The sequence below is a fragment of the Malus domestica genome, chromosome 08, assembly GCF_042453785.1.
Source record: "Malus domestica chromosome 08, GDT2T_hap1".
NCBI classification, from domain to species: Eukaryota; Viridiplantae; Streptophyta; class Magnoliopsida; order Rosales; family Rosaceae; genus Malus; species Malus domestica.
The window spans coordinates 21,303,925-21,320,215 of NC_091668.1; the positions used below are offsets into that span (position 1 = coordinate 21,303,925).

At 37.1% G+C, this 16,291-nt stretch overlaps 2 protein-coding genes and 1 long non-coding RNA gene across 5 annotated transcripts; all 3 read right to left on the bottom strand.

The window, feature by feature from the left end:
• Positions 1–745: 745 nt before the first annotated feature.
• LOC139198098 (uncharacterized mitochondrial protein AtMg00810-like) lies at positions 746–1,360 on the bottom strand. The gene has a single exon (XM_070826358.1). The coding sequence runs from the start codon at positions 1,358–1,360 to the stop codon at positions 746–748; it is 615 nt and encodes a 204-aa protein (XP_070682459.1).
• A 751-nt stretch (positions 1,361–2,111) lies between these two features.
• On the bottom strand, positions 2,112–6,998 carry LOC139198206 (low affinity sulfate transporter 3-like). 3 transcript variants are annotated; one of them, XM_070826479.1, is made up of 12 exons: positions 6,377–6,998; positions 6,234–6,282; positions 5,931–6,138; positions 5,656–5,833; positions 5,412–5,477; positions 5,092–5,322; positions 4,761–4,887; positions 4,338–4,624; positions 3,248–3,441; positions 3,060–3,148; positions 2,686–2,762; positions 2,112–2,610 (listed from the first exon to the last, which is right to left on the bottom strand). In XM_070826479.1, the coding sequence occupies exons 1-12, from the start codon at positions 6,839–6,841 to the stop codon at positions 2,452–2,454; spliced, it is 2,130 nt and encodes a 709-aa protein (XP_070682580.1). In that variant the 5' UTR covers positions 6,842–6,998; the 3' UTR covers positions 2,112–2,451. The 3 variants fall into 3 exon arrangements, 2 of the variants coding, with proteins under 2 accessions (XP_070682580.1, XP_070682581.1); XR_011583480.1 differs by lacking the exon at positions 2,686–2,762 and having other exon boundaries at positions 3,248–3,488; positions 6,377–6,929; XM_070826480.1 differs by lacking the exon at positions 2,686–2,762.
• A 7,572-nt stretch (positions 6,999–14,570) lies between these two features.
• LOC114826366 (uncharacterized) lies at positions 14,571–16,035 on the bottom strand. Its single transcript, XR_003775178.2, has 2 exons — positions 15,760–16,035; positions 14,571–14,863 (listed from the first exon to the last, which is right to left on the bottom strand). It is a non-coding gene; the product is annotated as an uncharacterized lncRNA (long non-coding RNA).
• Positions 16,036–16,291: the final 256 nt, after the last annotated feature.

Below are 16,291 nucleotides of genomic sequence, written 5' to 3' on the forward strand. Positions count from 1 at the left end.
TTTTTTTTTAAATGTTTAAAAAAAACGCTTTAGTTATTGAATGCTCTTTTAGTTATTTTAAGGGGTGTGATATCCACACACCCATTTTTACTTCTCACACATCCTTTTAATTTTTGGCCGTCGGATTGGATGAATTGAAGAAGATCAACGGACATAAATTAACAAAGGGTGTGTGAGAAGTAAAAAGTGGTGTGTGGATAGCACACCCCTATTTTAAAAGCACTCTCAAATGGTGTTTAGCTAGCTAGATTTTTAAGTCCATCTGTAGAAACACAGCTGCAGAGGCACGGTAAAGAATAAAACCAATAACAAAAGTCTAGAATATTTGTGAAAGTTGTATCCATTCGTTGTGTGAATTGCTGTATAAACACACACAAATGGTTCAACACCCAACCCCCCCCACCGCAAACTGGGCATCGGAGGATGAACGAGTTTGGACCGAAGAACGAAATGCCGTGCCTTGAGTAAGCCTTTTGTCCACAAGTCTGCAGGCTGATCAACTGAAGGTAAAAACGGAACTTGGTGGCTGCCGAAGGCCACGCGTTCGCGTACAAAATGGTAGTCCAACTCGATGTGTCTCGTGCGGGCATGGAATACGGGGTTGGTAGCCATGTATGTGGCGCTAAGATTATCACAATAAAGGTAAATAGGGAACTGAGTGGAGACGCCAAGTTCATAAAACAAATAGGTCAGCCACATAGTTTCAGCGCAGGCATGGGATAAAGCCCGATATTCGGATTCGGCGCTAGATTTCGACACCGTGGGCTGTAGAAGACCACGACACTAAATTTGTGCCGTGATAAATCAAATAACCCGTGGTTGAGCGGCGGGTATCGACACACCACGCCCAATCGGGGTCAGAATAGGCTGAAATGCGATCAGAAAGAGGTTGTGGTCGAAGAAGCAAACCGTGATCAATAGTCCCCTCGATATAGCGTAATATACGCTTGACAGCCAAGAGATGAGGCAATCGAGGGTCACTCATGTACTGTCCGACGCTGTTAACAGCAAACGAAATGTCGGGACGTGTTAACGTTAGATATTGGAGGCAGCCCACAAGCATACGGAACTCGGTAGGAGAGGACAGAAGAGGACCATCATGAGCGGATGGGGAGACCTTTGCAGGTGTAGAACTTGGTTTCTCTAGCATGCACGCCTTTTTTAATGAATCACAGGCATACTTGGCTTGAGAAAGATGGATGCCGCTAGAGGTGGTTTGAACTTGTATCCCCAAGAAATAATTTAAAGTTCCCAAATCCTTCAAGTCAAAAATCTTACCCAAGGATGCGATGAAGTGCTGCAAAACGGAGGAGTGGCTTCCGGTTAAAACAATGTCGTCAACATACAACAACAACCACATACGGGACGAACCACGGCGATAAAGGAATAAGGAGTTGTCGGCTTTGCTTTGTACGAAACCGTAGCTGAATAAATAAGAACTGAAGCGGTGGAACCATGCCCACGGGGCCTGTTTAAGACCCTAAAGAGCCTTGATAAGATGACAAACATGATTAGGTCTTTGAGGAACAACGAATCCAGGCGGTTGAGACATATACACCTCCTCTTGCAAGTGGCCGTGTAGGAAAGCGTTTTTCATATCAAGTTGGCGAACAGACCAGCCACAGTAAAGAATAAAACCAATAACAAAAGTCTAGAATATTTGTGAAAGTTGTATTCATTCGTTGTTTGAGTTGTTGTATGAATACACACAAATGGTTCAGCTATACAAGAGTCCCAACGGGATTATATTTCTCTCAATACAACCTGGTAATACAGCAGCATTAATACTTGGAGTTTATCACAGAACAAAGGAAGGTAAGATTGGTTAGGACTCTGCTTTTACACCATCTCTAACACAAGGTCTCAAAAGTCAATTGGTCCAAAAGTATAGACCATCCAAAGATTTCATAAGCCGATGCTACAATAGTCGATTAACTTTGAGAATATTGAACTTCTTATAATGGCAAACATGATTTACAAAACGGACCACCACGAGTGACAACACACAAAATTAGGACCCCCTTTTATTTTTGCATCGCTCAGCATGTTTTATGTCATTATTCATTTAAATATTAACACATGCAACCGATTGTATAAAAGAATCTCTCCAATAACAGGGCTGAAAGTTAGCAACGTGCATTGATTCCCACCTTTGTTTCAGTAGAAGATTGTAAAAGTGAACATTGACATATGACTAAAGCCACCTCTATGTGTATGGCCAACAAAGAAAAATCTCAAACATCTCTGTACATATTTCTCAAAGCATGTGCACTTTATTAGGGTGACATAGCTTAATATCTTAATATCATAGATCTCGAGAACAAATCAAATCAGATGATTCTGTTTCTCAATTTTTTTACTTGCTCCTATGGGCCAATGTAGAAAAGATTGAGAAAAATCAGTCCTTCACAGCAACTAAAGAACGATTCCTCAAGAAGTTATGAGATGCACTCAAACCATCAACAGCTGCTCACCAGCCACTTTGGAAGTAAGGCATGCCTCGACTGCTTCACCAACGGTGAGGAAAACACTCTCTCCTCCAATCTTGTCTACCAATTTGGACACCTTTAGCCTGTGAATCACTTGCCACCTTGGGTTGGCCATAGCTAACTGCAATCCAAACAAATAGAATTAATTATCTTTTAAATTAGACAAGTAGTTTTGACATGCAGATGAAACACACACTTGTATGCCATATGAACACAACTTCTTGTGTATTTCTTCTAGGGCAAGAATTCCGGAAGTGTCCACATTCATCACATCTATCATCAGAGGAAATTTACATTAATTAGTAGATGAATATATCAAGACATATACATAATTCTTCGTGAAAAAAATGTCAATCTTAAATGGGTTGAGCCAAACCGGGCTAACTTATTTTACATTTTTAATCATGTATTGTTTAGATTTAATTTTGTGCCGTTTTCAAAAACAATATAATAATAATTATTATGTGTCAGTTCTACAAATAGTAAAATTCATTTGTATGATTAGTTCTAGCAAGTGATACATCAAACTAGCCTTAATGTTTCAAATAACTTCAAACTGACCGTACTTACTGGACATATCAAGGATTACATGTTGAATTCTTCTTTTTTCTTTCGGATCTCCAGTCTCATCCTCTTCTTTTGTCACCCACTTCAAAACCCTAGAATAAATATAGCCTTCATGCATTAGTTATTTCTATGTCCAAATTAATTATGTCAACTGAAGGAGAAGGACATAAACTTAAATAATACTCACATACCTTTCTTTCACAGAATTAGCATTGGCAAAGCAAAGCAAAGAGGATTTGATGCCAATTATCAAGATGCTTGGAGTTTCAATGGCCATGGGATACTGATTGATGTTACAAAAGATGTCTGTTGTTGGAAGTCTCCCTAGAACTTCTATTCCAGGTCTAAGTGAATTTATCAATATCTTTGCAAAAGAGATGCTTACCTGCATATATGCACTCCAAAAACTGATCAGAATCAAACACATGATTTCTGACCATATATTCTTATTAGTGCTTAGTTTTAGCTTGATAATTGTAATATATTCAAAATTTGACAATAACTTTGATAGATTCTAGCAGAATCAATCCATGAAAGTAAAACTCCATTGTATAGTGGCTTCAGTTTATATATATATATATATATATATATATATATATATATATATATATATATAACGCTTTCATGCATTATTGTTAATCTATGTAAAAACATACTTTTTTTTGTTATTGGCTTACAATCATTCAAATCTCAGTGGGTTTATGTATGGGCCTTGCAAGATGCTCGTGAGATATCATATTACATTACATTAAGCATAGGAACCTACGTACCTAGCCATCAACAGTAAGCTCCATTGTGCTAGTTGATATAACAAAAAGTGGACAATCCAAAAGGATTGACCTGACTCTTCTACTTTGTGGTCTGCTTATAGGACCAAATCACACTAAAGATAAGCATCCAGTCCCACTAGGCTGGTCGTATCTTAACCACCACTAAAATATCCAATCCTATCACGAGACGGAGCCTACCCCTTGATCAAATTTGACTCTCCATATGTAGAATTCAGAACATTCTATTCTTTTGTTTCATTGAGCAATATTCTAAGAAATCTAATCTAATTATATGGTAAAAAAAAAAGAGTTTTAATCAGAGTGCAGAAGACGAAGCATATTGCTTTAATTAACTTGACTACGTTTATGTCTACTGTATACATTCTATTCTTTAGGGTAAGAGATCTTCGCTCTAATTTAAAACTTAGGTATGGAAATTAGTGCCATGTATGCACAACGGGTAAAATGCATATTTGAAGGATTAAAAGTGAAAAGAGTGAAAATTAGTTACCGCAGCAAGAAGACCAATTTCTGCTGATGCAAACAAGACCCCCAAGAATGCACCAACGCAAGCAAGGAAGTCCAATTTGTCAACCTTCCAAATGTGGTAAGCTCCATTGATATCAATGAGCCCAGGAAGAGCTGATAGGATGATTGAAGCAAGGATTGCAATGGGAGTGAAATACAATAGCCTAGTAAGTAATTCCAGTGACAAAATTACAGTGAGAGCCATCACTATATTTGATACCGCAGTTTGACACCCTGCACTAAAATTTACTGCAGTTCTTGAAAATGAACCTGCAGAAGCCAAAATCCATCAATTACTTATTATTCGAGCGATATTATAATTAATTTAATCTAAACTTCGGAAAGAGGGATGCAAACTTGGTTTCAGAGGGGAAAGTACACTGTGCTAGTTATAAACATAACTCACCAGTTGCAACATAGCATGAAGTTAATGATCCAGCAATGTTCATGCATCCCATGGCTAGCATTTCCTTGTTACCATCAAGATGGTACCCTTTGATGGCAGCAAAAGATCGACCGACGGCAATGGCCTCCTGATAAGTCAAAAAAAATTTAGTTATCATGAAAAATCTACAACCCTTTTATCGGACACAAAATAAGAAAGAGCAGGATGCAATACAAGGAGCTCTATCATCCTAGTACTACTTTCAACCAAACTCGCTTAATTTCGGAATTTTGATGGGGTCCACAACTTGATCAAGATTAAATATGTAGAGAAAGCAATGCAGAGAACTCACAGCAAGAGCAATGATAGCAGAAATGAGTCCTGCTTTGGCTGCTTGTCTAACATGTGGGCCTCTGAGTTGTAGCTGATGAGCTGAGCTTGGATTTAGTCCCCCTTTGATATGTTTTACAATATTTACTCCATGCTTGTCAGCTTTTGTTAAATACACTATCAAAGTAGATAATATAACTGATATAAGTGGGGCAATTGCTGGTAGCCAAAAGAGCTTTTTGTTTCTTTTTCCCTGCAAATAAAAAAAATTAATGTCTATGAAGGCTAAATCTAAAATTGCCAAATAAAATCTGAGACTGCTAGAATTTAATAAGTACTTACAATAAACCTAGCAATTAGGAGGAATATCAAGAATGCACAACCAAGGACGATGTTCAGAGGGTGCCACTGCCATTGAAACACTATCTGTTAACTTTCGTGAATCGAAAAATGAGCATAAAAAAAAGTACCATAATTTTTTTAAGAAAACACAAAATATACATAATTTTTTTTAAGAAACAAAATATACTGAATTCTATACACTTAATTAGTATTTATCATTGCTGTAAGTGTCTGATTAACTTACTGGTTCATGAACAATTGAATCGAAAACAGACTCCAAGACGGAGATTATATCGGTGTTGGTGGTGAAGTGGCTGATCCCAAGAAGGCCCTTGAGTTGTTGGAGGCCAATGACGATGGCTGCACCAGCCATAAACCCTACAATTGCAGCATGCGAAAGAAAGTCCACAAGAAATCCCAACCTGCAAGTAGTACAAGAATGGACTAACTGTGTTAGGATGAAAATCGAAATTACGTTTCGGAAGGTTGCAGTAAAAACAAGTTTGCTGATCAACTTGCCTGAAAAGTCCAAATGCAGCTTGGAAGATTCCGGCAAAAAATGTCACGGTGAACAAAAGATTTCGGTAAGCAATAGGATTGGCCACAGGATCTTCTATCTTCTGAATCAAGGATGATAGGAGCATGGAAACCACAGCCACTGGCCCAATTGCTAGCTCTCTTGAGCTCCCCATTAGAGAATAAATCAGAGGTGGAACAATGCTTGTATCTAAATGCAATAACCCAAATGAAAAAAACCGATAAGATAAAACCAAAAGAATGAACAGAAATTTGCTGACAAATAAAACAAAATGAACAACTTACACAGGCCATATTGCGGATCAAGTTTTGCAAGATTAGCATATCCAATACTCTGCCAAGTTCATAAAAAGTACAAAAATGTATAACAAAAAAAAATTAGGACATTTTTATGGAATTTTCTAAGTAAATTAAACCGAAAAACTTACCTGAGGAACACTAAGGCTGGCCAGTGTCAAACCTGCCATCACATCATTTTTAAACTTTGATGCCTTGTAATTCCTTCCCCAGCTAAGGATTGGAAACAGACCGCGAAATAACGAAAAGGCTCGGTTTGCTGGTGTTTTCTGCTTGGAGTATCTGTTTCCTTGAGGAAGAAGATTGGATTTTATGCCATGAATGAGCTGCTGCCATAACCCTGGTGGATCTGGAGAAGAGAGAAGCCACTGAGCTCTCTCGGCCCGACCAGAAGTGTCCTCGGCATGGCGGTGCTGCTGCTGAAGCTCCACAGTACTGAAGACCTCAGTTGGCAGAGAAGCCATGGTGGTTAAAAATTTGAAGTGTTTGGGTGAACTCTCTTGAGTCGCATATATTTTAGGTACCTGCAATGGTGTTCTAGTTTTTGTACCAAACCATGACAGAGATGTTTGAATGAATGCAGTCATTAAATACATTGATGATGTCAAAATAACTGCAGCTGCTTATTGCATGTTGAAACATTAACTCATCACAATTGATGAGCTCATTCATAATGAATAATGAGTGTTATAAGCACGACACATTAATTTAATTTCCATGTAACGTTTTAAGTTTTATGGGAATTCTCACTTTATTACCCTAAAGTATTGTAAAATTTGCACTTTGTTATCCTTAATTTTTTTATCTTAGTTTGCCTAAACTTTGATTTTTCTGACACTTTAATACTTTCTTTAGGATTTCCGTCAAGTTCTCCGTTAAGTGATGACATGGCATAACTTTGGTGCACCATATTTGACACGTGGACGAGAGATTCTCTTCTAAATCCACGCCACCGTGTCTAGTGCAAATTCTTGGCAAATATGGTGGCAAATAGGGTGGGTCAAAGTTATGCTACGTCATCATTAAAAAGAGAACTTGATGGAAAGCCTAAGAAAGTATTTAAGTGCCAGAAAAATCAAAATTTAGGTATGAAACTAAAACGAAAAAAACTAAGGGTTGTAAGATGTAAATTTCAAATTACCCTAATTTTTAATAGATGTCAATTGCGTTGGTTGATAGGTTCATATTCAACTAACTGTGTCTTGAATTCATACTAATTCCCTCCTTTTAATCTAATTTAAAGTTGTAAAATTGCTTATAATAAAAATATAAAACAATAGATGCCCCGAACGGACCACTTTCTCAACACATAATTTTTTTTTTTTTGGGATCTGATACTAAAAACCTAGAGCATCTCTAAGATATCAAATTTTAAATATAAAATTTACTTTTTGACAGCTTATGCGGCATTTGACATCTTTTAAAGATTTTCTTTTCATTCGATATGTCAAATTAAACTATTATTTTATTATATTAAACTATTATAATAAATGTTTTGAAACAGAAAACAACAATAAAATTAGGTTTTTTATATTAGAACCTCACATAATGTTGAATGCACCCCACATTAAAATTCAATATTAAATAACTTTTGTATCCTACTATACAATAACAATTTCGACCTTATTAAATTTAAAAAATATAAGAAATTTCTAAGTACACCCCACGTAATTTTTAACGTATTATTTACCTTCTTCAACTATCAAAATTTCTCCCACCCTTCATTGTTGAACAAAACCTTATAAATGGCCAAACTTTATTTGTTGAATTCTATAGTTTTATTGGTCCTTCTTTTTTCATTTTACCAACTAGGTACATTAAGATGTTTTTTTGTTGTTTGAAAAAGTTAGATGTTTGGGACTAGACGGTAGATACCAAATGTAACATCCCACATCGCTCAGGAGAGTGGATCCTCTATGTCTTATATGTATATTCTCATCTCTACCTAGCATGAGGCCTTTTAGTAGCTCATTGGCTTCAGGTTTCATCGGAACTCTGAAGTTAAGTGAGTTCACGTGAGAGCAATCCTAGGATGAGTGACCCACTGGGAAGTTCTCATGTGTGACTTCCCAGAAACAAAACCGTAAGGGCGTGATCGGGGCCCAAAACGGACAATATCGTGCTACGGCGGAGTCGAGCCCAGGATGTGGTAGGGGCCCGGGCCGGGATATGACAATTTGGTATCAGAGCCAATCCCTGCCCGGAAGTGTGCCGACGAGGAAGTCGGACCCCTAAGGGGGATGGATTGTAACATCTCACATCTCCCAAAGGAGTGGATCCTCTATGCCTTATATGTATATTCTCATCTCTACCTAGCATGAGGTATTTTAGGAGCTCACTGGCTACAGGTTCCATCGGAACTCCGAAGTTAAGCGAGTTTGCTCGAGAGCAATCCTATGATGGGTGACCTACTGGGAAGTTCTCGTGTGAGTTCCCAGAAACAAAACCGTGAGGGCGTGGTCAGAGCCCAAAATGGACAATATCATACTACGGCGGAGTGTGGGGGCCCGGGCCGGGATGTGACACCAAAGGTTTTAGAGTTTTCCAGAGTCTCTAATCTATCAAGGATTCTTCCAGTTTTAGTTTAAAATAAAAGGTAACCAGTGATTGATAGACATATTTTGGTATGCTTGCATATGTTGTCAAAAGCATATCACAGTTCTGGAAATGAAAGGTAACATTGATTCATATTCCCCATGGCAAGTTTGATATAAACCTCAATGATAATAGGACCTTGTCCCATCTAATCATGCTCTCCATTTACAACGCTGGGGCTTATTTTTATTTTGAATCACATGTTGTTATATATTTCCTAATTATCCCCATCCATGTTATTTTCTGTCCTCTTACTGTAATCAATGCTGATTAGCCAGTATTTGAACAAGTGCAACCATTAACCTTCGTTGAAGCGTCCAAACCCTCGAAGCCTGTTTTATTTCATTTTTTTCCACTTTGCGAGTGAATATCATCACTCCCAACCAAGATGCCAGCATAGTTCCCTACGTTAACAGGAGTCACTGAAATGAGGTAGTTCAACATGTTAAATGGAAGCAAAGAGAAAGCCAAAGTAGCAGAACTGTTTGTTGGACAAACACCGAAAGAAGGAAACGAAAGATTAGGATTTCCCTGGAGAATAATGAAAACCATAGAAGCAAGAATGGGAATGATAAAATTTGAAGAATGTGGGGGTGGAGGTAGAAAATGTAAGGTGTATGTTGAGAATGTAGGGTGTGAGGGTGCTATGGGAAGTATGTGGGGTTTATTAAGATAAGTTTTAATTAAAATAGCAAACGTGAGGTGCATTAAGTATGTGAAGTTTATTCAACAATATATGAGGTATTAATACAAGAAGCCTAAAATTAATAAAATACATTTAATAATCAATTAAATAAAGATTTGAAGTTGCTGTCAATTTTGACAGCAAGAATGAAGGCTGCCAATTCATATCATGTCACATCAAATTTAGCTTTTCGGTTGGAAACTATTATTTCTGCCATCTTAGTTTCTTGGGTGATGATGGAATCATGGTAAAGTATGTCAACTGGTAGAGTGGATAAAGCAACGAGAGAAATAGTTACCTTCCTCATTTGTTTTTCCTCACTTGCCTTCCCCACTCATTTCATGCTGTGGAATCAACTTACACTTATATATTTTCCACTTTGAATTCTCATTTGTCTTTTTCTATTCTTATGCCAATTGTCGGTTAACTTTGGCCTTCTATATGTTTTTATTGGGAAAATATTTATAGGAACAGACATTAGCATTTGAAAAAACAACGGCAAAGACGATTTAAAAGAAAATAAAATTGGAAGACAACTCCATCAAAAGCTTCAACATGTAGTTTATTTATAAAAACGAAATCCATAACAAATTAGAAAGGTTTGAAAACCAATGTTAGAGAAGAATAAAATTCCTTAAACATTAAATAAATACATGTAAGTAGTAAGTTGATACCACATGGCATGAATTGAGTGGAAAGGCAAGTAGAGAAAGACAAATAGAGAAGGTATAGCATTCCTCATGCAACGGTTCACCTCATATCTCAGTAAAATCGACTAAATTTTCTATTAAAATCATTGCACTTGCATTCATATTGGTTGTGATAAGGGTAGTTAGGATGATTAGAGTAAACGCCTTAGCAACTGCATATGGAAAGTTAACTAGAGGGAAAAGTAATACAGATCTGGATTTAATCAAACTAGTTAAATGCTTCACTCACTTCACACTCAATACTTAAGTTTTAATCTCTCTTTCGGTACCTTAAATGAATTTAATGAATTTTATCTGGTCGAAACTCCATCAAGATCACTGATTTAAGCATCAGATAATATATTTGTTCATGGCACAACAAAGTGAACCATTGATGTGGCTTGATTGATCTAGTTTAGCTACACTAATAATATATATAAACTGCTAATTTCTTAGATGAGAACAACCAGTGTGGCTTTTAATTTAAGCAATTTAACATATTCAATTGATACATATAACAAAAAGCTGGGTGGATTTAAAAATTAAGACCAAATGATGTAGCCCGTGAACTTATATTTTCCTCAACGAAGCCAAACAAGACTTTGTCTGTTTATGTTCACATAGCAGGGCTATTACTACAGGTTTTGTCTACAAAAAGCTAGCAGCAAGCTTAAAAACCTGCACTATTTTTCTACCCGAAATATTCACTATCTTTTGGTGTTGTTGACTAATTAATTACAATAGTATATAGGTAATGCACGTACAATTTTCATCGTATGTATGACTTTGATTTCCTCAAGAAATCACATTTATTGATCACACATCTTTTGTGTGAGAGATTTGCTATGCAAGTTAGATCTCACCTTTGTGACATATATGATATGTTGAGAGGGTGAATCCCACATTATGTGTGCTTATAAGGGATGAGGTTACTTCTCATATTGTCAATTAATTTTATAATGAACATCAACTTTTTATGTTGATAAATACAACATGAAACCAAAATAGTTTCTCGTTTTACTAATATTAGAAAAAAAAAATCACAAACAAGTTTTTCCCCATAAGACGTGCCATAGATAATATGGCCTGTGGAGCACCTAGTAAGACTTGCCTACTTGGACAGGGACTTGTTTGGACTTTAACAAGGAATGAAAGATGAAAACCGATGAAATTGGGAATTGTCATGTGAATAAAGCAAGAGCACCATCATGGAATTGGGATATATATGAACTTAGCTTCTGCCCACTTTATTGAGAATAATAGGAGATGTATGGAGGAGATTGGCCTGACTTTGTGCTATGGTCCCCTTTTGTGTCAATCATAGGTCAATAGAGTCCCCCCAACATAAAATTGTGGCGATGCACCACCGACTTTCCACCTTTGATTCTTGTTATTGTGCAGCTTTTTTGACCCCTCCTGCCCACATTCCTTTGAAGCCCTTCTCCTTGTCATTTGAAAGCTGCAAGCATCTTTTTATCTTGCAATCAACTAAAGGGTTATGTATATAAGCTTTATGCAGAATGTGCTAGAATCCACTGGCCCTATGAAACCCACCTCCGTCTTCTTTCAAGATTAACGATCTCTTACAATCACTCGCCTACGTATGTTGTTAGACAATGAATTTGAATCATACATATAAAACATAAATCTATTTAACTCATAGTTTTACAACATAACATGTCACGTTATCATCCATGCAAGAAAATTTTCTTAAGAGTTATGCAATGATTGCATAATTTTGCTTATGCCATTTTTGAAATTGGGAGTCTATGAAGTTCAAAGTTTTCAAGGATGCCTTGTGTTGCAATTGATTGTTGGTAACTAGTGGGAGTCAATTTTCTTAAGCAGTGTTTCGCTTGATAACTTCTGATAACTTCAAGCTCATGATCCTGGACATCATTGAGGGAAGATTCACAAAAGTGATGTCGGTCCCATTTTCGGGTGCTTTACATGAAATAGAAAACCACTAGAGCTCCATTTTTCTTTTTAAAGTTCAAATAAGAGATTGTATTTTGAGCAGTAAGGCCAGCCCAAGCCCAATGCGAGCAAGGCCTAATACTTGCTCCAGACTTTGTTAAAAGGGCTGATGTGGTAAACGTTTTTATCACAAATAGTAGTCCGGAATCGTATCATGTTTCAGATTTCGATGAGTGATCCGAAATCTCTTATACTCCACGATGCCGTTGAATGGTTTGGAACCGTATCCTATTTGGATTCCGTTGAGTGATCTAAAACCCAATCTTTGTTGGATTTGTTGAGTCGTCTGAAACCGCATCCCATCTTCATTGATTCTTTGGTTCCTTGGATTCGATTTAAATTTAGAAAGCATCAGAGATGATGGCTTCAGCTAACCTGAGTCGCTCTAGCCCTACTTTTCAGTGTATTTTATGAATTATAGATTGTGGATTTGATTTAAATTTAGAAAGCATCAGAGATGATGGCTTCAGCTAACCCGAGTCGCTCTAGCCCTACTTTTCAGTGTATTTTATGAATTATAGATTGTGACCTTTGTTGTTTAATTAGACAGGCCGATGGATGTATGTGTGATTCCTTTGGGATTCTTAGTGGTTTGTTTATGATTTCATAAAGTATGATTTTATGTTTGATGTTATAAATTGTGATCAATGGATACGTTTTTATGATTATCACATACATTGGACTATTGTCACTCACACGAGCTTTGCAGTTTATTCGGGTTGTTGATTTGCCTGGTGCACCATTCTCACAGTGTACGGGCGATTGTGCGGGTGATAGGGCGTCGTTGACACGTGGAGCCCTTAAGGTAGTAGATAGAGGTCAGAGAACTTGGAGTGTTAGGTTACCCCTATATCTTTCATTGTATTTCTTTTCAACTTTCTTTTAGGAGCCTACTGGCAGGTCTTGGCCCTAGTGAGGGTTTAGTTATTTCCTTGTACATATGTTGTTAATATTTTTAATTTCAGTTCGTATTTCCTAGCATTCCCTTACAGTTGATCGTCGCGCATTGATCCTAAACATATGTCGAGATCGAGGCGTGACAAGTTTCTTCTGGAAAATTGAAGGGGACGTGTCAAGCTTTAAAAAGAGCCATTTTGGAACTGAATTCTTACTGATTTGGTCGGTCAAAAAGGTATTTTACTCTGCAGAACTTGAAAATTTGATTTAATATTTTAATATTATTTTTTTCAGATTTGTTGGAAAACCTAGTTTAGGTAGGATTTTAATATAACTTAGTCTCCTGGTTAGGATTCCTTTTTTTGTTACGACATTGTATTGGATAACTTGGCTGGATCTTTTAGGCATTTTTCATCTTTCTACAAGGGTGTTTTCCTTAACCTTAATCTTAATGATATTTGCTTTTCATTCATGAATATACATAGCTAATTCTCTTTTGCTAGGGCGAGGCCACAAGTCTTACATGAATATGTTGTTTCTTTTCAATTGCTTGTGATGTTATTCATGCATTGAGATGCGGAAAAAGCTACGGCAACAAGGAGGACAAAATTGAACAAGCCACTAAAGGTGACTCACAACTGCGAGAGAGCAAAAAAAACAACCACTTGCCGTGATACACCCCGACCCGAAATGTCTACCTGGACTTCGAATCGAGCTGTGTTTGTCAACACCACAAAGGTGACGAAACCATAAAGTGTAGTGTTGTGGAAAATGTGAATGAATTTAAACCTAAAAGTGCCTAAATCTAAGAGTGCGCTTGTGAACGGGAATGAACCCATTTCACACGTGATAGCATAAGTAAAGTATAGTAAAGGTAGGATGAGAATTATACAATCAAAGGTAAACACCTATATAAAAGTTTGCCAAGAATCCTCGTCGACACGAAAGCTCAACTATGGAAGGGCAAAAAACAAGGGTGAGTGGGCCTAAAAATAAAATTTTGTAAAAACATTTTCAAAAACATAATAACCCATCGCCGTTAAACAAGTATGGTTTCCAAAATATACATACTAATAGTATGAAAGTACTTACCATAGCCTGCAATATCTTAAGAATTCAGTATGTCACAATAAAATTCGTAAATAACCATCTAACGTTCGGCAGTCACATAAAAAAACATATCATATCGAGTGCTCATCAACATATGCTGACACACGAGTTTATGTAGAGGTATTCTGGCATGAACAGAACTGGGTGTAATAGTGATTTACGCTCTAGTACTATAATCACGTGAAGACTAGCGCTAAGCGCGTCATATACGAGTCCTAATTGCCTATAGCAATCTAGGACAGGATCGGCACCTACAATGGATCCAAAGTGAGTGTACAGTGCGATGTGAACATACTCTCTAGCCCGAACGAGTACTAACACCGGTGCAACAACAATGAGCAGATAACGCAAATAAAATCATACAACGGTAAATCAATAATTTATGTCGTCATAATACTATTCACTACCATAAATGTAAATAAGGTATTCTCCATAGTCCGCTTACCTGTGTATCCCATACGATTAATAATAATTTCCCAACAATACGACATTTCCTTACAACCGTTAATTAATTATGGCAATCACGTAGAAAATTCATTAATAATTATATATATGGAAACTCAATAAGTATAAATACTATATAAAAGAAAAGATCCGCTCACAGATACTTGCAAAGTCGTAGCCATTCGAACGAGGGAAGTCGGAGTCTTCGATAGTAATCTCACCTAAACATAATATTGAAACCCATTAGTAAAACTCAATTAAAACGATTGAATTTGGAGAAATAGACTGCGGATTCAGAATCAGCGTGTCAAAATACGCTAAGAAGGGTCCCTAGCATATTTTTGTAAAAAGTCAATGAAAAGTCAACAATCAAACCTAAAAAGTCAACTAAGACGCTCCAATGGTTAATTGCGTTAAAGCTTTGGAATTTTATTAAATGGATGTCAAAATAGACTTAGGGAGTCGAAATTAGCCTAGAAGGGTTTACGAGAAAATTTTGAAAAAGTCAACAAAGTCAAGTAACGGTCGACAATTAACTTTAATGGAATATTCCATTCTCAGACGGAATATTCTGTTAAAGTTAATTGGAAGGTTCACGAAATATTCTCTTTGAATATTCCCTCCAATTCTTAAATGGATTCGGGTAAGGTTAGTGGGTCATGGGTTTGGGCCAGTTCTCGATCCAGTTTGGGCTTCTTTTTTTTTTTTTTTTTCTTTTTTTTCTTCTTAGTTGCCATTGCAATCGCTGACTGGAAACTGAGGATTTGGCCAGGAAACTTCCACGGCTCTGATTAGCTTCAAAACTCAACCAAAATCAATGTATAATATAAGGTTTTAAAGCTGGAAGTACAAGGGAAAGAAATATATCTACATGAGGTCCTGCCATGACTGTTTTAAAGCTGGAAGTACAAGGGAAAGAAATACATCTACTTGAGGTCCTACCATGACCGGAATTGGTCGGAAAATGGCTCAAAAGCTGCTGGATCATTCGCCAAAAAACTGGCTAAAACTTCCCGAGGTTTTTCTCTAACATTAAACTAGTCCAAAATCACATACCACACCTAAATTTGATACTAAACGATGAAAAAGGAAGAAATAAGGGGTTCTCGAAGCTTACCATTAGTCGGAAAGCAAAGATCTTGCTGGAGAACATGGTGTCAACAGTGGTTTGTTTTCGTTTGCAAAGGAGAGACAATAGTGTTTTGGGGGAGTTCGAGGTTAGTGGTGACTTGCTGAGAAATCTACAGCAAGTGGTTGCTATGGTGGTTCATGTGGAGCTCGCCAGAGGGGGTGGACAGTGGCAATGGTGGTGTTTTGAGAGCAGTGAGAGAGTTTGAGATGAGAGAGAGTGAGTGATGAGGGAAAGAGAGTGAAATGAAGGATGAGAGTGATAGAGAGTTGAGAGGATCCTAGAGAGTGAGGAGAGATATGACACACGGACAAAGGGGAAAGGATACCCACGTGGGTGGGTCCCACCATGCAGAAAATGTCCCACAAGAAAAATATTAAAATAATAAAATACTCAAAATTCAAATTTCGTAAAACACCCTCAAGTTTCGTAGTTTTGTAAAATCTTCATCGTAGCTCTAAATTCGATTCCGCTTGCGCCTATGCGTTCGTATCGTTGAGTACTTCGAGTATACGATAAA

Bases quoted from the DNA above. Each gene is read 5' to 3' on its own strand.
- LOC139198206 (XM_070826479.1), bottom strand. From the start codon at position 6,841: ATGTATTTAATGACTGCATTCATTCAAACATCTCTGTCATGGTTTGGT. The intron at 3,442-4,337 runs GTAACTAATTTT...GCATATATGCAG, and splicing joins AAATTGGTCTTCTTGCTGCG to GTAAGCATCTCTTTTGCAAA. The intron at 3,149-3,247 runs GTATGTGAGTAT...TATTTATTCTAG, and splicing joins GCTAATTCTGTGAAAGAAAG to GGTTTTGAAGTGGGTGACAA.
- LOC139198098 (XM_070826358.1), bottom strand. From the start codon at position 1,360: ATGTGGTTGTTGTTGTATGTTGACGACATTGTTTTAACCGGAAGCCAC.